The following is a 20222-nucleotide window of genomic DNA, read 5'->3' on the forward strand; positions in this document are numbered from 1 at the left end:
AATTCTTCATAAATTTTATTGCAAATATAATATTTTTATTATTTGAATTTTGTGGCTGATTTTTCCTAAAAAAAAAAAAAGATTCTAGGGACTTAATTTTTTCTAGTTTCCCGAGCGCAACGCTGGAATTGCTCGACCGACCAATCAGCGTTGCGCGTCCTCATGACGTAGCGACGAGCGCTTGATTGTGATTGATGGGTTCAACTGGGTTGCCTCTCGCGATTTCTAAAGCCTCTTTCACTCGTGTCCCAGCCTTATGAACATATGGTGTCAAATAACGCGGAGTTTTGCCGCTCGCTGGTTATGTTCGAGGCATTTGTCACATTTGTAAAATTAAAATATGTGCCGTGGACAACGAATTGTGGATGGGAAGATTGAATGAGAGGGAATAATAATCGTCGATCGAGGATTAACTCTCGTTAATTTTCTCGTGCTCTTTTGACAGGTAAAGCGCCGACGTTCGCCGAAGTTTTCGGTAAATTAATACCGCGCATATCGCAATATAAAAGGGAGATGTAACCCTAATATTCCAAGAGGAATTATACAGTGGGATTTTTTATTTATTTATGTTCGTTGATAATTTTGCATAAATACGAGCGGATTAATTGGCGAAAAATTCTTTCAGATCGAATATTCATACCTGTATTCGCAAACTTAAAAGGATTTTCAAGAAGTCTGGTGAAAAGGCAGATCAGTGCTCGCACACTTCCTATCTTTGCCTAATTTTGCCAGATATGACGTAAGTATTCTTATTTGGGAGATTGAGAGATTTGCCAGATGATCGATGATGATTCTTCCCTTGTATATTTCCATATTATATTTTATTATATTACTTTATATTATATTACATATTATATTTTTCATTGTTAAATGTGACTGATCTTCAGCTTGAGAAAAATGAAATAAATAATATTTTAAAATATATAAAATGAATTAAGTAAGATAAATAAATTTTGTAATTGTACACGATAACTTATTTAGCACTCAATGTTACCAGATCTCTACATTCTTTTTTTAGGTTGAGCTAGAATAAGCAGTACCGTGAATGTATTGAATGGACAATAATACTTCTCGAGATCTACATCTTTCTCGACAACAACAATGTTATTTGAGTTCTTGAGGAGAATCTTTGGATGGGCGGATGAGCGTTCAAAGCTCAAGAGAAAGGCTTCCGAGGATAACTTTGAAAGGGACTGTTTGACACCGAAGAGATTCAAAAACAGTTGCAACATAGCGCGTCCAATGGAGAATTACTTCGACATCGACGACAGCGACGACGAAGACATTGTATTCCTGAGCGAGCAGAAATGTTCGCCGACGAGGCCCTGTGCCAAGTTGAACGGCACCCACAAGAAGCAACAGCTGCAGTCTTATAATCAATGTCACGCGTCTCCGGTCTACAAACCCGTATGTTCCTCCTTTACGTCGCATCAGGCTATGGATCACAAATCCACCATGGGACATTCGATGCTCAATCATAAGCACAAGGTGCAGAATCACGATCACAAGTGTCCCACGTTATGCAAAACCAATCAGTTGAAGGAGAGACACCAGTACGAGGAGTTACTGCACAATTTTCTTCCAAATAGGATACACATACCGAAGCAAAAGTGTGCAGAGCACACATACATGCACAAGCATATAGAAGTAATCGATTTGGAGAAGCGAGATCCGGAAGCTGTAGCTCCTGCCAATGATAAGATCCGATCTGTCACCACCAATTCTGTTCCTGTTAACATACATCACTGTAACACGTCGTTCCCTTGCAGAGGTAACGCGTCGTCGAGCTACTCCAGATTAGACAAAGCTAAAGTTCCTACTTTAGATCCTAGCAAGAGGGATATTACAAAGGATAAATATTTAGAAGCCATCAGAATGGTTACGAACGACAAGCCCAGTATCATCAGTGCATCAAAGTCTACAACTACACCCAAGTCACCGGTAAAAGTTGTGGCGACCAACTCGTTACGCGAGGAGCTGGCTGCCAAGGCTGTCATGAGGCAGGACTTTATCCCGCAGGTTGCCAAGAGGTACAACGAGCGGATCGAGCAGCGGCACCGGGAGGCTGAGGAGCTGAAAAAGATGACGTGTATCCTGTCAAAGCAGAACAGATACGCGCGAGAGGCAGCTTTGGAAGAACAGCTGGCTCGTTCCATGAGACTCTGTCTAACTGTTCTGGACGACAGGGAGGAACCGGAAGAGCCGGCCTTGCCGACGCTGACGGAGGAGATGATGCGAAAGGTGCGGAACGCTCTCATATCCTGTCCCCCGGACGAAGTTCTCGCGGAAGGCTTCGGTTTGAGGATCACGCGGAAGGACATCCACACCCTGGCCGGCTTGAATTGGCTAAACGACGAGGTGATCAATTTTTACATGAACTTGTTGATCGCCAGAGGTTCGGGCTCCAACAAATATCCCAAAGTACACGCCATGAACACGTTCTTCTATCCGAAACTGCTCTCGGGCGGTCAGGCGTCTCTGAGACGGTGGACTAGGAAGGTGGATATATTCGCCCAGGATCTGATTGTCGTGCCGGTACACCTGGATATTCACTGGTGCATGTCGATAATAGATTTTCGGGACAAGTCTATCGTTTATTACGACAGTATGGGTGGAAACAATCCGAAATGCCTAGTTGCGCTGAAGCAGTATCTGCAGGACGAGAGTCTGGACAAGAAGAAGCAGACTTACGACATGAGCGACTGGACCTTCCAGTCTGCTAAGAATATCCCCCAACAGATGAACGGCAGCGATTGCGGAATGTTCTCCTGCATGTTCGCTGAGTTCGTCTGTGCAAACAAGAAGATCACTTTTACCCAGGACGACATGCCGTATTTTAGGAACAAAATGGTTTACGAGATACTGAAAGGAAAACTTTTCTAAAGGAACGACGGAGAGGCCCAGGTCAAGAAACACTTAGACGATCTGATGTTATCATAGAGAAAAAATGTTTGAAATAAATAATCAATAATAATGTTATATTAAATTAATTATTAAAGAGAGAGAGAGAGGGGCTGGGGAGAGGGAGGGAAAGTAAAAGTCAGCTGTTGTCAAGGATTAAAGAAAAAACATACAAAATTCGTTAAGTTAATTTCTTCAAAGAATATTCTTCTTTTGAAAAGTAAAGTAAGAGAAGGAAAGAGAGATGTCTTTACATTTTATAATTATCATTTCTATTAGTTTTCAAATCAATGCTGTAACAAATTAATATACACATAGATATACATGTATTATACATAAATATACATATATAGATGTGAGTTTTTCCACTGTACAGACAGGAGTCATGGCAATCCATAAGTCTCATTGTTTTTGGCAAATATATTGTTATGGGCAAAAAAAAAGAAAAAAATTGTAACATTGTGTTTCATGAATTTTAAATTTATGTCTTGAAAGCCATCTTATTCTACAATTGATCAGACCAAAATTTTGCAATCTCCTGTCCACAACAATATAATTACGCCACTTTCGGTTTGACTTATGTATATTTTTAGCTGTTTCCGAATTAATTTATACGTAAAGCTAAAGTTGTATAGAATAAAAAATCATATTATATTAATACTTTGTTTACATATATATATAATGATTAGTATTCATTGTTTCAAAAGAAATTAATTTTAATGAAGTTTTTTTTTTATTTATTATTAAAAAGATACATTATAAAACAATTGCATTATATTGATTTCAAATATAAGATTTTTCATTTCTTGTGGTGTAAGATAATATTTTGTAATAAATATTTATTTTCTTTTTTTTTTTTTTAAAGATGAGTACTTCTGTTTTCTTCTTTATTTTAATGATATCAAGTATAAGAAAAAAAGTAATTAAGATATGTATAAAATTAAAACATTTGTTAATTTTTAATTTATAATATAAATCAAAAATAAAAAAAATATAATAATATATATTTTAATATATTAAATATAATATTTATTAAATTATATTTTTTAATATATATTAAATATATTAAATATTTATTATATAATATACATTTAATAATATAAAATATATAAAATGTTATTATTTTATTAATATTTTAATTTTTTTTTTATAATTAAATTTGATGAATTTTTTAAATTTATTATATTCTTTTATATTTTTTTTATTAATTTATATTATATTTTCGTAAATTGACAATAAATTGTAGTAAAGGCGCTCATTCTCAACAGCTGATAACGACACACACACACATATATATATATATATATATATATATATATATATATATATATATATATATATATATATATATAGTTTGACAGATAGCGATATGACAGTTCGGGAGTCCTGAGTTCTGTCAGAGTTGGAATTTATTTTGTCGAAGTACATCTTGTAATTAACATTAAATACATAAACGAATGTGTGTTTATTTTATAGAATCGTATGTTTATTATTCCTTATAATCGTAATTTGTCATCATCGAATAGAATTCGTAGATCCTCGAAGAGTTTATTTATTAACCTATGTCTGATACGTTAATATAAAATAAAACAATATAAAATGAGTTCGTACAGCGTAATCACGTCCGGTTTTATAAATGTATCGATCACAAATTCCGGACAAGAATCCTCTTGTGTCGTGGAACGTCGATTTCAGAAAAGTATAACCATAGATGAATTTAAGGTGAGACTTCTCTCTTTTATGTGTATGTGTGTGTGAAAAATATTTATAAATTTTTACAAAATTGCAGGGTAAGTTGGAGCTTCTTACGGGTGGCAACCCAGCTACGATGATTGTTGAAGTCTACGACAAGAATGACAAGCTGGTTTGCAAGTTGGACGAGGGGCAACGTCTCTTGGGATCTTATCCAATTGACGATGGCATGAGAATACATGTAAGCTTGTAGATACAAGAGAATTTGGGTCTTGCTAGAAAAAGTTTCTTCTCCTTCAAACACTTTTTCAAAGTAAAAAGTTTATAAAGAATAATAATATTGCAGGTCATTGATAACTTCTCGTCCACTGCGGAAGACTTGAATAATGTGAAGAAGTTTGAGATATCGGAAGAAGAATATGCTAAGAAGACAGGTACAAACTTTTTTTTTTACAACTTATTTTTTACACAAACTTGCAGGGTTGGGTAATAACTAGTTAATTAGTCAGTTCAAAAGTTAACTTTTAACTTAGCTTACAATTAGTTAATTTAAAATGTATTAATTTTTAACTTCAACTAATTATTTTTTACTTTAAACTTATTAAATTTTTGTTTTTTTTATAAGTTATAAACGGATTACTTTTAAATTAAAGTATTATTAATTTTTATAGAATATAAGTATGCTGTCTTCTAAGCCGGGCAATAGAGCCAAGGAAACGAAACGAAAAATTAATTAAACGGAACTGTATCTCAATTTGAGATCCCAAAGTTCCACATATAAATTAATTTCGAAACTTACATATGGAGAAATAAGCGAGAAAAATATAGGTCCGAAAAGTCGCTGAAGCGGGAATGCCTATTGCCCGGCTTAGAAGGCAGCATACTTATATTCTTTATATTGAGAGCCGATAAAAATATTTATTTCTGAGTTTATTCACGCCTGGGCTAATCACGGCGGTATTTACTAACATCTACTTAAAAAGGCAAATGAAAAATATGGGATCGAAAGGGTCTGAATAGCTTAGTTGGTAAGAGCAGTCGCCCGGAAAGTGAAAGACGCGGGTTCGTTTCCCGCTTCAGCGACTTTTCGGACCTATATTTTTCTCGCTTATTTCTCCATATGTAAGTTTCGAAATTAATTTATATGTGGAACTTTGGGATCTCAAATTGAGATACAGTTCCGTTTAATTAATTTTTCGTTTCGTTTCCTTGGCTCTATTGCCCGGCTTAGAAGGCAGCATACTTATATTCTTTATATTGAGAGCCGATAAAAATATTTATTTCTGAGTTAATTTTTATGTTTATTTGTCAGTAATTGTAAATACCAAAAAATATATTTCTATATAAACAAAATTTCTTTGTTATTTGCTATTATAAATTTTAAAAGAATTAACAAATAAAATTCTAATTTAATATAAATAATGTTTTTAAAAATTAACTTTTGATTCAACTTTAGTTAATTTAATCTTATCTTAACTTTAACTGAGTTAATTTTTTGTTTATGCAACTTTTTATTTAATTTAGATTTAAAAAATAATTTATTTACCCTGCAAGATTGTAAAAAATTATAAGCTTCTATTTAATATTGAATACAGATACTGTTAAGGCGTTCCTGGAGAAGAATAAGCTTGGGAAATATAATGAGGAAGAAATGAAGAAGAAAATGGAGGAAAAGAAACAGGAGGAAGAAGCGGAGGAGCATTTAGCCAGTTTATGTAAAATTGGAGATCGCTGTGAAGTATCTGTTCCAAATCAAGCAAGAAGAAGAGCTACTATCTTATATATCGGTTTGTTGAATTTTAGTACATTTACACATGTACATTCCATAAAAATTATATTATCTGTTTAAATATAATATTCTCATTCTATGACTTTTTATATTATATATGATTTAATCTAATAATGAAAATAATATATATAATAAATATGAAAATATAACATACAATATAATATATAACATAATATATAATTAATATTACATTAAATTATATATATATATATATATATATATATATATATATATATATATATATATATAAATAATAAAAAGTAATATTAATAAAATATATATGATATATTATTTTATTATTAGATGAAACCATTTATATATTATTTTTTATTATTATAGGTAAAACTGAATTTAGAGAAGGCTGGTGGATTGGCGTTAAATATGACGAACCTCTGGGCAAAAATGATGGAAGGTAAATGTATAATTGAATATTCTGTTCTTTATTGTGATATCAAAATAATAATTTTCTTATTGCGTCATGCTTTTTTACATTGTCGACAGTGTCGGTGGTAAAAGATATTTTGAATGTCCACCAAAATACGGAGGATTCGTGAAGCCGGCGCACGTGAAAGTCGGAGATTTTCCCGAAGAAGACTTTGACTTGAATGAAGAGCTTTAAAAATACCCAGCATTATTCCACTGAATATATCTTTTTATAATTTGTTAATTCTCAAAATGGATACAATTTTATATAAAATAAGCTTTCTTAAATTAATGCTCATAAATTAAGGTCCTCAGTATTTCCTTCGTTTGATTATGTCAGGTCGCCAGTCGATCGGATGTGTCTTTTCAGTCTGCAAATAGATAATGTTAAAAAATAATTCGATAATTATCGTAGATGATTAAATCGCAAGTGTACAGTATAATTATTTATAAAAATTCACTTACCGCAGTATCGTCTTCCTTATACACTTTGATAGTCTTATCAGCCTCCGTCGTAATCATACGAGTGCCCGACATGTCAAACGTGATGCTGAAAATCCCAGCCTCGCTGTCCATCGAGCCGGGTTGAACTGGTGCCTGGAGTCGTTGGAAATTGTAGCCGGTTCTCCAGTCCCAGAGGTGCATGGTCCCGTTGTCAGCGCCGGAGACCAAAACCCCATCGGCATTCACAGCCAGGCAATTGACTATGGCGTTGTGACCGGACAAGTTCTGGATGAACTTGCCCTCCGGACACTTCCACTGCTTGATGTTGTCCGGCGACGCCGAGGCGAACATGTACAGGGAGGGATGGAACGTCAAAGCGCGCACGCTCTTCTTATGATTCGTCAGGGTCGCCCTGGACTTGCCGGCCGCCAGGTCCCAGAGACGTATCGTGCAGTCGTGGCTGCCGGTGATGATCTGCGGCTCGGCGGACTGGCAGATCACGCTCGCCACCGTGTTGGTGTGCCCGACCAAGGTGTGGACGTTCGCCTTCGTCCGCATGTCCCACACTCTGCCTGTAGAATCGCGTCCAGCCGTCACGAGGATGTCTACTGTGGGGTGCAACGCCATGGAGTACACGGCCGAGAGGTGCCCATGGTAGTGTCTGATCACCTTGTTGTATTCGAGATCCCAGCATTTTACCTGACGGTCCTCGCCGCAGGAGAACAGGTAAGGATGCCTCTGGGAGAAGGCAAGGCCGCGGACGCTGCTTATGTGGCCAGTTAAGGAAACCTTTAGTTTTCCACTTGCAAGGTCCCATATCTGAAAAAAAAGTTATTTCTCTTGCAAATTTTCTGTTTTGAAAAACTTTTTAAGTAAAAAATGGCCAAAAGAGCTAGGCACAGTAATTAAAATTTTATTATAATTATAAAATTATCGATATGAATAATGATTTTTGGGTCATCTTCAATGCAATTATAAATTAATAAATAATTTAATATAATCCAGGTAGCAAGCATACGTCATTTGACGTCGAATGACATCATAGACGGCAAAGTGACGTCATTTTGACTTTTCTGTTCTATTTGGGTTGCTACTTGGAAAGTCAATAAAAAACTTAACAAATTATTTGATATTAGTGAAATAATTAATATTTAAATTAATATTATTATTGTAAAATTATTTGTTAAATAATTAATTAGATTAAAAATTTAATAAATTAGAATAAATATTTCAAAACACCAGATACTCACTTTGATTACTCTGTCAGCTGAACCGGTGGCGAACCATTCGTTTCCAGGTTCGACTGCGCAGCATCTTACCCATCCTAGATGACCGCTAATAACTCTATACAATTTCCAAGGTGCATGCCATTTGGGTTTGGCCATTGAAGGTGTTTTCTTCTGGGGCACTGTCAGCGCACTACTACCTGTATTACCTACTCCACCTGTGGTTGTCGCAACTACTGCTGTGCTTCCTTGTGTTATATTGTAAGGAACAACTGCTGAGGTTATATTAGCTTCAAAAGTTTCATCTAGAAGAATATTTTATAAAATGAGTATATAATCACACATACATATATGAAATAAAGACATTTTTTCGATTCTGTCCATATTATATCTATTTTATCTAGATTATATCTATATTATATTACCTCCTGGTGGTGGAGGATCTGCTATGTTGTTTTCTTGCTGTACTTTGACTATGTTATTCTGCTTAACACGTTCCAACACTGGGCCATAGCTGTCTTTCGCTTTTATACCCTTCTTTATTTGCTGTCTGGATTAATGGTGGATTAATTAAAAAATTTAATTAAGAAATAATTTGTAGCAATTGTAACTTACAAAACAGGATCCACTGGTGGTAAAGTTCCTTGATTTAATAGAAACATGTCATGAGTCCTTTTTAAAGAACGGAACACTAATGTATGTACAGAATGTCTCTGGACGTCCTGGAATAGAATAATCAATATAAAAATATAATATATAATATTATATAAAATATAATATAAAAATATATAGAATCACAGTATAAAAATTCGTACAAATCTGTATATTTCTATCTATATATTATTAATATATTTATGTATATGCACAATATGCCTATTGTGATATATATTTATATATAATATTTAAAATAATATTAAATCTAATTCAATACACTTCTTACCATCTTTTAACATCAGCTGAATATGTAAGAAATCACAGAGCAAAATATTTGTTTATACAATCACATTCTATATTCTGGACTTCCTTCTATTTCAAGTCAGCTGTTCGAGTCGCTCCCTAAACTAAAAATTCAACATTTCTAGTGATAAAATGGTGACTTGTGATTGATCCTGCCATTTTGTCCCAAATAATTTTTTTTTAATCGACCAATCAGAGCGAAGACCTCTATTTCCTGATTGGTCGGTCGAAGCGAGAGATGTTTCCCGATCTACATATTTTATGATATCGATGGCGCATCAGATTCTGACGTCACTCGTGCTGACGGTTTGAATTCAAAAAGGTGTAACGGCGTGTGTTTCTGAATGTCGAAGTTGCATAGTGATGCATGTTTGGGTTTCTTTCGTGCAATAAAAACCGATACTCCTCGCAAAAGATCCAGGTAGGTGCATCAGGATGATTTTAGAATCAATTAATTAATTAATTTTGACAGTTCAATATTTTTCCACAGGGAATAAAAACAATAACAACAACGTATAACGAGATGGCTGAGCAACCCGAGTGGGAGGCTATCGAGCAGAAGATGTGCCTGAAATTCAGGCAGGCGCTCAAGGAACTGCAGCGGGTCTGGGAGGACATCGGCTGCACCAGGGAGACACGTCAGATGTATTACGAGCAGGCCCACAATCACATAAATGATCTGTTGAATGACATGGTAGCGGAGTCCCAGACAAAAAAGCAGCTGTTGCTGGATAGTATAAAGGATCTGTTGAAGCAGACGAGTGTCCTGGCTGCAGAGCTGCATCTGGAGTTCGAGCCCAAGAGCTACGATCAGATCCCCCTGAGCGAGGTGGAGCAGATGTTGCGCAGCGAGATGCAGGATCTGGAACACATGAAGGAGGAGCGGATGATGATGCTGAAGGAGTTGCTGGCAAAGGAGGAGGAGCTCTGCAAGAAGCTCGGCGTCAAAAAGGTCAACATCACCGTAGATGTTTTGCCTACGAAGCAGGAACTCGAGAGTTTCAAGCTGTTTCTGCAGAAACAGGAGAACGAGAAAGTACGTTTGGAGAGTGTCTTCATGGATATACGTCGTCACATAATCAGGATGATGGACGAGGTGGATGTATCCCCATCCACGTCGTTCCAGCAGTTAATCTGTGAGAATCCAGAGGAGTTTGTGCTCAGCGCACATAACATGACAAAGTTGAGAGAGTTCAGAGATGAGTTGAATGTGCAAGTGGAGGAAACGAAAGGCCGTGTTGAGAAGATGAAAAGAGATCTGATGGCTTTGTGGAAGTATCTTGATGAACCTGCTGACGTTTGCCAAATGTTCCTTGAGAGGTATTCCGATTACAGCAGCAACACTATAAATGCCCTGAGTGCGGAGATCAAGCGGTGCAAGGAGAGTAGAAAGGAGAACATCTTCAAATACGTGACGCAGATCAGATTGGAATTGATGAACCTCTGGGATTTATGTAGATACTGCGAAGCGGAGAGGAACACATTTGCCCCTTTTCACTCCAACACATTCACAGAGGATCTTCTGACGTTGCACGAATTGGAAGTGGATAGACTTCGCAAATTTTACAACGATAATCAAACGATATTCGAGCTTCTGGAGCAGCGCGAAAACCTCATAATGAAGATAAAGGAGATACTTCAACGCGCGAACAATCCGGATCGCTATCACAATCGGGGAGGCCAGTTGCTGATGGAGGAGAAAGAGCGAAAGGTGATACAGAAGAAATTACCCAAGATAGAGGCTGAGTTGCAGCAACTGATAAACGAATACGAGGCCAGACACAATCAGGTGTTCACCATTTACGGCACGTCCTTGGAGAATGTTTTGGCAGAGACTTGGGAGAGCATCAACCATGAAAAGGAGACGATAAAGAAGGCGAGGAAGGAAGCGAAGGACAAGTCCATCAAGAAGTCGCCCTTGAACAGTTCCAAGAAGACCCCGGGCATGTCCCATCTCAGCATTCACCGGGGCCCGACCCCGCTGTCGAAGCGCAAACTCTTCAGTCCTTCCCCGAACTCGTCCATCAAGCGCAGGAATAAGAACGGCGAGAAGATTAAGCCCACTGTAAGCGCGTCTAAGATCAGAAGAAGCGGAAGGATTCCCAGGAGCGTTCCACAGAGGACCCACAGATCCCCCAAGAGTGGGCAGAAGAGGAAGCAATCCACGTCACCTACCCACAGCATCACGGATACGACTTACAATCAGTTCCAGGGTCATATGACGGAAAGGGAGGAGCTCCACAGCTCGATGCTGCCGGAGCAGATCCTGAAGAGCTCCAACAGAGCCAATGTCAACAAGACACCCATAGTGCGGACACCCATGAAGCCTCTGAGGAAGAACCTTGGCGTCTCCACGACGCCTGTAGGTCGCGGTTCCGCGCGAAAAGCACCTCACAGTCCGCACAGAATTAATAGCACGCCGAAATTGGCGACAGCACCGAGCAATTTGCCCTTTATTTTTTAGATAAGATTAAAAAGAAGCTCTCGACTTTCTATAATAAACTCTTTTTTTCTGCGAGAACGACTTGGAAGCAACTGATTTAACGAAGTCTCTCCTCTATGTAAGATTAAAATTCTGCTGTTGGAAGATCTTTATTTATGTATGTGCACATATACAGTACAAAAACGTATGCAATTGATATTAGTTTAAACTATTTTTATTACTGATATATATAGCGTATAATTAGTTTAACTTAATTATAATTAATTTGTTATACTGCTAGATTAAGAAAGCATTTTATTTTCTCATGATACTTTCCTTCGATTCGAATAGGAATGTAGTTTGATGGAGAAAAAATATATATATATATGTATAGTCTTTTGTAAAAAAATTAAAAGTAATTAATTTATAAAAACTGAGCTAAAAAAAAGAAAATGGAATAATAGGACAAAAAAATTTTTTTTCTGCATTATTTTATAACTATAGATGATTAACTGCATAAGATTTTTTTACGATTTTTTTTTTGTTATAAAATGTAGTAAAATATTTTTACACGTGTAATCAAAAGTAATTATTTGCGTTTTGATGTAAATTAAATGTAATATTTTTAAATATAAAAATTACTTTTACGAATACCGATCGTAGATCAAATTTACAGCGCTATCTGAAGTTTGACGTCAGAATTAAAAAAAAAGGTTGGGGTTAGATTTTAGAGTGAGACTTGCTTCAGAACAGAAGGGTGATTTCTGCTTCTGTTTATAATTCTTTACATAAAAATTATCGTTATAACATTAACTGTTGAGAAACGCAGGGAGGAGGGAAAATGGGGGATATTAAATCCTTTTTCCATCAATGGTGCGCAAAAAATGGCAAAGAACCACAATTTGACGTTCGACCAACAGGTAAAAACATCGTTCCGTGAAATGAATGGTTAATTAATTAATTATTCAGCATTAACAATTTAGTATAGATTAATTCTTCGATTTTATTAATCCTTTTGTCAACGAATTTCGGCTACCCCAAAAAAGGAGCCAAAGTGACTTTAAATAATAAATATTTGTATAAATTTAACGTATAAGACGGGCAACAAGAGCCAAATCGCGGATGACAATGCGTTATCCTAACGAAACTAAATAATTTTTCGTTAGAATTAAATACCGGTGCACAAGGCACCAAATTTTTACTTGGACACGGCCAAGATTTTAAATATGAAATAATCTCATATTTTGAGATTTAATTTCAATACCCCTTTAACCCACCTACGGAAAATAAATAAATGAATGCAAGAGAAAAATATAGATCCGAAAATCGCTGAATCGGGAATAAATATTTGATTTAAATCTTTTAATTATTCAATCATTTTGATTTGTTAGAAAATTAAAATGATTGGCCAAGTATTCAAAAACACGTTTGTTGCGTCTGGCATTTATATATATATTTATATATGTATAATATTAACTATATATATTTAAATGTTTAGTTATATATAATATATATATATATATATATATATATATATATATAATATTTATATAAGTATATTTTATATATATAAATTTATATATAAAAATAATATATATTTTATATTTATCCTAGTTTTTTACATCAGTTTTTTCAACCTATGACTCATCGAGGAATTAAATGGACTATACACTTGTATCTTCCACAGGGCCGAAGCATAGACAACGTTTCCTCTGTGAGTTGCGAGTCCCCGGGTTCGACTATGTTGGTGCAGGAAACTCAACGAACAAGAAAGACGCCCAGGGAAATGCAGCAAAGGATTACGTCAACTACTTAGTTCGTACGGATCGTGTGAATCCCAACGATGTGCCCAGAGACAACACGACGGTGCCTTCGGGCGCGATGGTCGGACCCGACAACTACAACAAGCCGGACACTTCGATGCCGATAAAATCAGTATTCCAAGGCGGCATGGGTCCCAACGACATCGGCCAGGCCTACAGGCCTTACAACGAGCATGGCCAGAACAATTACACGTACATGGACCGACTGGCCGATCAGAAGAGGGTGGAGGACGCCGAGGACGTGGATGTGAATTCCGGGATACATGGAAACTGGACGATAGAAAACGCCAAGTCCAAGCTCCATCAATTCATGCAAACTAACAAAATTAATGCTGATTACAAGTATACCCCGGTCGGTCCGGATCACACGAGGTATGGAGACGGAGTCTCTCTCTAGCACAATTGGATTGGCGTTTTACTGATGCAGCGATATAGTTCATTTTATGTGTATTTTATATATATGCATTTGTACTCTTTGTTATTTTTTTCTTAAACAATCGCTCGCCGATTGTTGGTACCATTTGAACTTTAATAAGGCCATTTTGGAGTATATTGTTTGCTCACACATCTAAAGCTGGTGCAAGAGAGTAATTATCGACTCTCTTGTACACAGATGACGATGGCATTGAACCAAAACTTTTATTAAACTGATATTTAATAATGGTTTTGGTGCGACCAAACAAAGAAACTCCTCTCAATGTACTCCAATATGGTCGTCTGTAACATCTTCAAATGGTAAGTCATTGTTATTCTTTGCGATTAATTGGGGGAACAAGTAGAAGGACAGTAAACTTTGAAAGAGATTTTTTGATTGCGAAGAATTAATTGAAATGCTTTATATAATTTTATGAGAAATTATTTGATGTTTCTTTCACACTTGTTCCCTTAATTATTAAATGCATTGATGATACATTATTGTTGCATAATTGCACATAGTTTATAATATTTGTAATAAGGATGATCTTTTTGACAGGAGTTTTATGGCAGAGATGTCAATTTATGTCAAACAACTTGGACGAAGTATGTTGATTATTTTATTTATTGTTGAAATATATCTAGTTATTATAAAATCACATCTAATGCTTTGATTTATGCTTCAGGTATAACTGGTCGTGAAACTGGATCGAATAAACAAACAGCGTCTAAAAGCTGCGCTTTGTCTATTGTTCGTCAATTATACCATTTAGGTGTTATTGAACCATTCAGCGGTACATTAAAAAAGAATAAAGATGCTGAGCAAATGAAACCTTATCCCGTGAAAATTTCACCAGAACTGGAAAGTCAGATTCAGGAAGTTCTAATGAGTTTGGATATAATACCAATTGATATTCAACAGGTAATTTTTTTCGTCATTTAACATATATTGCAAGAATCAATTTTAAATTAGATTTATTGTATTGATTCATAAATAGCTTTATTTTATTTAATAAACTAAATTTATATTAAATTTATTATATTATTTATTATATTAAATGTATTAAATTTATTATATTATAATGTGAATACTTATTTAGTCAGCTCTTTTGATTTTTAAAGCCACAATCTCCACTTGATTCCTCTCGACCAATAGAGCCAAACGCGATGTTATTGCGATAATTATGAAGGAAAGAACATTTTGGAAAGGAATTTGAATCCTATGGTTGGGATCTCAGAAATTCCCCCTGTTCCTTTTCTTAACATCCCCTGTAAAGAAATAGGCGAGAAAATTCTGAGATCCCAACCATAGGATTCAAATTCCTTTCCAAAATGTTCTTTCCTTCATAATTATCGCAATAACATCGCGTTTGGCTCTATTGGTCGAGAGGAATCAAGTGGAGATTGTGGCTTTATTATATTATATTTATTATATTGTATTAATTATTAAATTTATTATATTACTTATTATACATTAAATTTATTATATTACTTATTATATATTAAATTTATTATATTACTTATTATATTAAATATTTAAAATTATTTACAAATTGAAAAATATAAATTAAATTAAAAATAAAATATAATAAATCTGATAAAATAGAATATAAAATAATTAAATATAGTATAAAAATAAAAAAAATGAAATATTTGTTTATATAGCCACCACCTGTGATCAAAGAGGAAAATAACGCAGCTGCCGGCGTGTCCTTGTTGACGAATCAAGTCCTGGACGATTTCATATCCTCGGTGCCGCAGCCAGCCGGCGTGGTGAGCTGGTCGCCACCTCAGCCGAACTGGAATCCATGGACCGGGTGTAACATTGACGAGGGCCCGTTGGCCTCGACCTCTCTGGACCAGCTGTCGGAGGATCTGATGAACGAGCAGCGCGACAAGCTGCAGCAGGACTCGAGTTTGCAGGCCAGCATCAAGGAGAGATCCAAGCTGCCCGTGTTCGCCAAGAAGAACGAGATCATGAACGCGATCAACGAGAACCCGATCATCATCATCCGCGGTAACACGGGATGCGGCAAGACCACTCAGGTCTGCCAGTTCATCCTGGACGACTACATCGCGTCCGGCCAGGGCGCCTACTGCAGCATCGTCGTCACCCAACCGAGGAGAATCTCGGCGGTGTCGGTGGCCGACCGGGTCGCCATCGAGCGATGCGAGACCCTGGGCCAATCGATCGGGTATTCCGTAAGATTCGAGTCCTGTCTACCGCGGCCCTACGCCAGCGTCATGTTCTGCACCGTGGGTGTGCTCCTGAGGAAGCTCGAGGGCGGTCTCAGAGGCGTCTCGCACGTCATCGTCGATGAGATCCACGAGCGAGACGTCAACTCGGACTTTATCATGGTCGTCCTCAGAGACATGATCCACCTCTATCCCGACCTCCGGATCATCCTCATGTCGGCTACGATCGACACGAGCCTCTTCAGCGAGTACTTCAACAATTGCCCCGTCGTGGAGGTCCCGGGCAGGGCGTATCCCGTGCAGCAGTACTTTCTGGAGGACTGTATACAGCTGACGAATTTCATCCCGCCGACAATGTCCGGGAAACGCAAGTCCAGGGACTCGGACGAGCTGCCCACGGCTGATGGAGAGCCGGAGGAGAACCTGAACAAGGTCATAGATAACGGCTATTCCGCCGAGACCAGGAACTCGATGGGGCAGCTGACGGAAAAGGAGATCAGCTTCGAGCTGATAGAGGCTCTGCTGACCTACATTAAGAGGCGGGAGATCCCGGGCGCGGTGCTGATCTTTTTACCCGGTTGGAACCTGATTTTCGCTCTAATGAAGCACTTTCAGCAGCACCCGGTCTTCGGCGGATCCTCCTATCTTATTATTCCGCTGCACTCGCAGCTGCCCAGGGAGGATCAGCGCAAGGTCTTCGACCCCGTGCCGCCCACCGTGACGAAGATTATCCTGTCGACGAACATCGCCGAGACTTCGATCACGATCAATGACGTCGTCTACGTCATAGACTCCTGCAAGGCGAAAATGAAGCTGTTCACGTCCCACAATAATATGACCAATTACGCGACCGTCTGGGCTAGCAAGACGAATCTGGAGCAACGAAAGGGTCGAGCGGGTCGCGTCAGGCCGGGCTTCTGCTTCCACTTGTGCTCGAAGGCCCGGTTTAACAGGATGGACGAGCACATGACGCCGGAGATGTTCAGGACGCCTCTGCACGAGCTGGCGTTGAGCATCAAATTGCTGAGACTGGGCAACATCGGCCAGTTCCTATCGAAAGCGATCGAGCCGCCTCCCATCGACGCTGTGATCGAAGCGGAAGTGGTATTAAGAGGTATTTCTAAAGTTTTTTTTTATACAGGATGCGACAAAAAATTATATGGCTTCGAGGGAGACATAGTGGCAAAGACCTCGGATAGTCGTTTAAAGGTCGCACGAAGGTCACTGTCAATTTCTAACTAGAACTTACTATTTTTCATTGCTACTTATAAAACCAAGAGAAATTGAAAATGACCTTCATGTGATTTTCACATGACCTTCACATGAGAAATCACTTTCCTAAATATGTCTTGGTTACAGAAATGAAATGCTTGGACAAGAACGACGAGTTGACACCTCTCGGCAAGATCCTGGCCCGTTTGCCGATAGAGCCGCGCCTGGGGAAGATGATGATCCTGGGCTGCATGTTTCGCGTGGGCGACGCGCTCTCGACGATGGCGGCGAACAGCACCACCTTCCCGGAGGTGTACAACATGGGTCCGGACGTGAGGAGGCTCACCGCCCAGCAGAAGTGGTTCGCCGGGGCGAGATACAGCGACCACGTGGCGATGTTTCACGCCTTCCAGGCTTGGGAGGAGGCGAGGACCGGCGGCGAATGGGCGGAGCAGGCTTTCTGCGAGTCCAAGAACCTGAGTCTGCCGACTTTGCGAATAACGTGGGAAGCCAAGGTTGGTGATTATCGCTCATTATCGTTGTTCCGTCTATTTTCTGCTTTATGACCTTGATTTGACCTTGTTTGTGTCTTGCCACGCTAGAATCAGCTGCAGGCGCTGCTACAGAGCGCTGGCTTCCCCGAAGAGACCCTCTGCCCGACTCCGTTGAACTACCAGGCCGGTTCGGATCCGCGTTTGGACACCATCACCGCATTGCTGTGCATGGGCCTCTATCCGAACGTGTGCTTCCACAAGGAGAAGCGGAAGGTCCTCACCACGGAGTCCAAGGCCGCGTTGATCCACAAGACGTCGGTGAACTGCAGTAACTTCGAGCAAAACTTTCCCTTCCCATTCTTCGTATTCGGCGAGAAAGTAAGGGACACATTCTCTTCGTGAAACTACGTCTTTCTAACTCCTCGTTTCCTTCAGATTCGTACGAGAGCCGTGTCTTGCAAACAAATGACCATGGTGTCGCCCATCCATTTGCTGCTGTTCGGATCCCGGAAAGTGGAATACGTGGACGGTATGATTAGGTTGGATAACTGGATCAATTTAGACATGAATCCGCAGCACGCGGCGTCCATAGTCGCCCTACGACCTGCGCTGGAGAGCCTCGTGGTCAGGGCATCTAAGGACCCGGAAACGATTTTGGAGTTGAATCCCACCGAGGAAAAGGTATCTAGACTCAAAATCAAAAATAATAATAATATCTCTTTTGTATTTCATATATTTATCCGTAAAAATATTAACTAAAACATTATTTATCTATACAAATATATAGGGTGTCTCATTTTAATCGATGACCCCTAAGTTTTTTTATTTTTGATCGTACAATAAAATGTTTCAAACAAAAATTGTTTGATTTGAAGGAGAACAGAGGATGGTACTACAGACTTTTTTAAGGGCGTTTCTCAAGATCATTTGAAGGTCAATTATGGCTTTTAAATAAAACCACTATATTTTTTTGATACAAATCACTGAAAAGCATCTTTTGAAAAAAAGTCTGTATATAAAAGTTTATTAATAAAAATAACATCTATAAAAATAAATTTTATAATAATAATTATGATAATTAATAATAATAAACTTTAGTGTTTATATAATAATAATACTATCTTTTAATGATAGTATACCGAGATAAAAAAGGATCTTAGAATAATATATACTCTTTCGATATGAATGATCATAGTATTATTTGACGATGGTGTGCTAAACTAAAAAATAAAAACGCACATTTTCATCCCAGGTGCTGAGCGTGATCAAGTCTTTGTGCAGCATGAACGCCTGTCGTCACGAATTGGAGCCGATTACTGGCGGCAGTTTCCAGTCGCGTCGTCCACCTAGGGAGCACCCGACCGGTTTTCACTCCAATCATGGATCCCCCGCGAAATTGATGCGCGGAAACGGCGGCTATCGCGGATCACTGTTCACCAACAGCAATAATTACAGAAGTGGCGGTAGCGGCGGCGCTTTCGGAGGTGGTAACAACAGCGGTTACAGCGGAGGATATAGAGGAGGCTACAACAACAGGGGATACGGGGGTTCGCGAGGAGGTCGCAGAGGAAACTGGAGCGGCGGCGACGGATTTCGCGGTCGCTATTAACTAATTTTTATTTTACGACATTGATATATCGATCGTTATCACTATAAATTATATATATAATCTAGAATTATATTTAGATATAGAAATTATACAGGGTGTAGGCGGAAATCGTGGCGTACAAGAAAAATGATCTCGACAAGAAGAAATGCGATTTTTTTATTATCGTACAAATGTGGAATGCAATTTTTTTCATACAATATATATGCTTAGAGTTTTTCAAGATTTTAGGTCTTCTTGTACGGAAAAATTTCATTCTACATTCTTCTTGATTGATATGAGGAATATATACGTCCTAATACACCTTATATATTAATATATTAATATATCAAAATATGGCGTATAGTTGATATGAGTGAATCAGCTGGTATCAGCTTAAGATTGTAATCTCGATATTATACAAATGATGTTTATATGTGGTCCAAAACTTTTTTTTAATTCATCGTTTATTGTATCGTGTACAGCAATGGTGATTATAAATAAATTTACGACATGCTCGTCTCGCATATATCCACATAATTGTAGAATTTTGAACAATATAGTAATCAGAAATAGTAAAAAATAGTATTTAGATAAAATTTGTAAAAAATATTAAATAAAAAATAGTAAAATAATATAGATAA

The 20222-nt window shown here is 37.8% G+C and overlaps 5 protein-coding genes across 7 annotated transcripts; 4 read left to right on the forward strand and 1 right to left on the reverse strand.

The window, feature by feature from the left end:
- Positions 1–254: 254 nt before the first annotated feature.
- On the forward strand, positions 255–3559 carry LOC114937397 (uncharacterized). Of its 2 annotated transcripts, none has more exons than XM_029310829.2 (3): positions 255–445; positions 626–739; positions 1019–3559. In XM_029310829.2, exon 3 carries the CDS (start codon positions 1102–1104, stop codon positions 2881–2883), a length of 1782 nt encoding a protein of 593 aa, XP_029166662.1. In that variant the 5' UTR covers positions 255–445; positions 626–739; positions 1019–1101; the 3' UTR covers positions 2884–3559. The 2 variants fall into 2 exon arrangements, with proteins under 2 accessions (XP_029166662.1, XP_029166663.1); XM_029310830.2 differs by lacking the exon at positions 255–445 and adding an exon at positions 454–546.
- Positions 3560–4248: 689 nt separating this feature from the next.
- On the forward strand, positions 4249–7464 carry TBCB (tubulin-binding cofactor B). The gene is made up of 6 exons (XM_029310845.2): positions 4249–4623; positions 4691–4834; positions 4940–5027; positions 6189–6380; positions 6722–6794; positions 6884–7464. The coding sequence occupies exons 1-6, from the start codon at positions 4501–4503 to the stop codon at positions 6999–7001; spliced, it is 738 nt and encodes a 245-aa protein (XP_029166678.1). The 5' UTR covers positions 4249–4500; the 3' UTR covers positions 7002–7464.
- Positions 6802–9540, reverse strand: Tango4 (transport and golgi organization 4). Its single transcript, XM_029310844.2, has 6 exons — positions 9416–9540; positions 9091–9197; positions 8901–9025; positions 8500–8780; positions 7271–8068; positions 6802–7176 (listed from the first exon to the last, which is right to left on the reverse strand). Exons 1-6 carry the CDS (start codon positions 9416–9418, stop codon positions 7117–7119), a joined length of 1374 nt encoding a protein of 457 aa, XP_029166677.1. The 5' UTR covers positions 9419–9540; the 3' UTR covers positions 6802–7116.
- Positions 9541–9722: 182 nt separating this feature from the next.
- On the forward strand, positions 9723–12076 carry LOC114937404 (protein regulator of cytokinesis 1-like). Its single transcript, XM_029310843.2, has 2 exons — positions 9723–9853; positions 9923–12076. Exons 1-2 carry the CDS (start codon positions 9800–9802, stop codon positions 11894–11896), a joined length of 2028 nt encoding a protein of 675 aa, XP_029166676.2. The 5' UTR covers positions 9723–9799; the 3' UTR covers positions 11897–12076.
- A 491-nt stretch (positions 12077–12567) lies between these two features.
- Positions 12568–20109, forward strand: mle (dosage compensation regulator mle). Of its 2 annotated transcripts, XM_029310846.2 has the most exons (9): positions 12568–12774; positions 13542–14049; positions 14651–14697; positions 14778–15013; positions 15757–17401; positions 17647–18014; positions 18102–18371; positions 18429–18674; positions 19246–20109. In XM_029310846.2, the coding sequence occupies exons 1-9, from the start codon at positions 12696–12698 to the stop codon at positions 19600–19602; spliced, it is 3756 nt and encodes a 1251-aa protein (XP_029166679.1). In that variant the 5' UTR covers positions 12568–12695; the 3' UTR covers positions 19603–20109. The 2 variants fall into 2 exon arrangements, with proteins under 2 accessions (XP_029166679.1, XP_029166680.1); XM_029310847.2 differs by lacking the exons at positions 12568–12774; positions 13542–14049 and adding an exon at positions 14079–14412.
- Positions 20110–20222: the final 113 nt, after the last annotated feature.

This window comes from Nylanderia fulva, unplaced genomic scaffold, assembly GCF_048542155.1.
Source record: "Nylanderia fulva isolate GAGA-0341 unplaced genomic scaffold, ASM4854215v1 Scaffold60, whole genome shotgun sequence".
NCBI lineage: Eukaryota > Metazoa > Arthropoda > Insecta > Hymenoptera > Formicidae > Nylanderia > Nylanderia fulva.

Coding starts and splice junctions, on each gene's coding strand:
- LOC114937397 (XM_029310829.2), top strand. CDS start 1,102: ATGTTATTTGAGTTCTTGAGGAGAATCTTTGGATGGGCGGATGAGCGT.
- TBCB (XM_029310845.2), top strand. CDS start 4,501: ATGAGTTCGTACAGCGTAATCACGTCCGGTTTTATAAATGTATCGATC. Junction 4,835..4,939: donor ACGATGGCATGAGAATACAT/GTAAGCTTGTAG, acceptor ATAATATTGCAG/GTCATTGATAACTTCTCGTC. Junction 5,028..6,188: donor AGAATATGCTAAGAAGACAG/GTACAAACTTTT, acceptor TATTGAATACAG/ATACTGTTAAGGCGTTCCTG.
- Tango4 (XM_029310844.2), bottom strand. Junction 8,069..8,499: donor CAGCTGACAGAGTAATCAAA/GTGAGTATCTGG, acceptor CTTTTTTTTCAG/ATATGGGACCTTGCAAGTGG. Junction 7,177..7,270: donor ATAAGGAAGACGATACTGCG/GTAAGTGAATTT, acceptor ATCTATTTGCAG/ACTGAAAAGACACATCCGAT.
- LOC114937404 (XM_029310843.2), top strand. CDS start 9,800: ATGTTTGGGTTTCTTTCGTGCAATAAAAACCGATACTCCTCGCAAAAG. Junction 9,854..9,922: donor ACTCCTCGCAAAAGATCCAG/GTAGGTGCATCA, acceptor ATTTTTCCACAG/GGAATAAAAACAATAACAAC.
- mle (XM_029310846.2), top strand. CDS start 12,696: ATGGGGGATATTAAATCCTTTTTCCATCAATGGTGCGCAAAAAATGGC. Junction 14,698..14,777: donor TGTCAAACAACTTGGACGAA/GTATGTTGATTA, acceptor TTTATGCTTCAG/GTATAACTGGTCGTGAAACT. Junction 15,014..15,756: donor TACCAATTGATATTCAACAG/GTAATTTTTTTC, acceptor TTGTTTATATAG/CCACCACCTGTGATCAAAGA.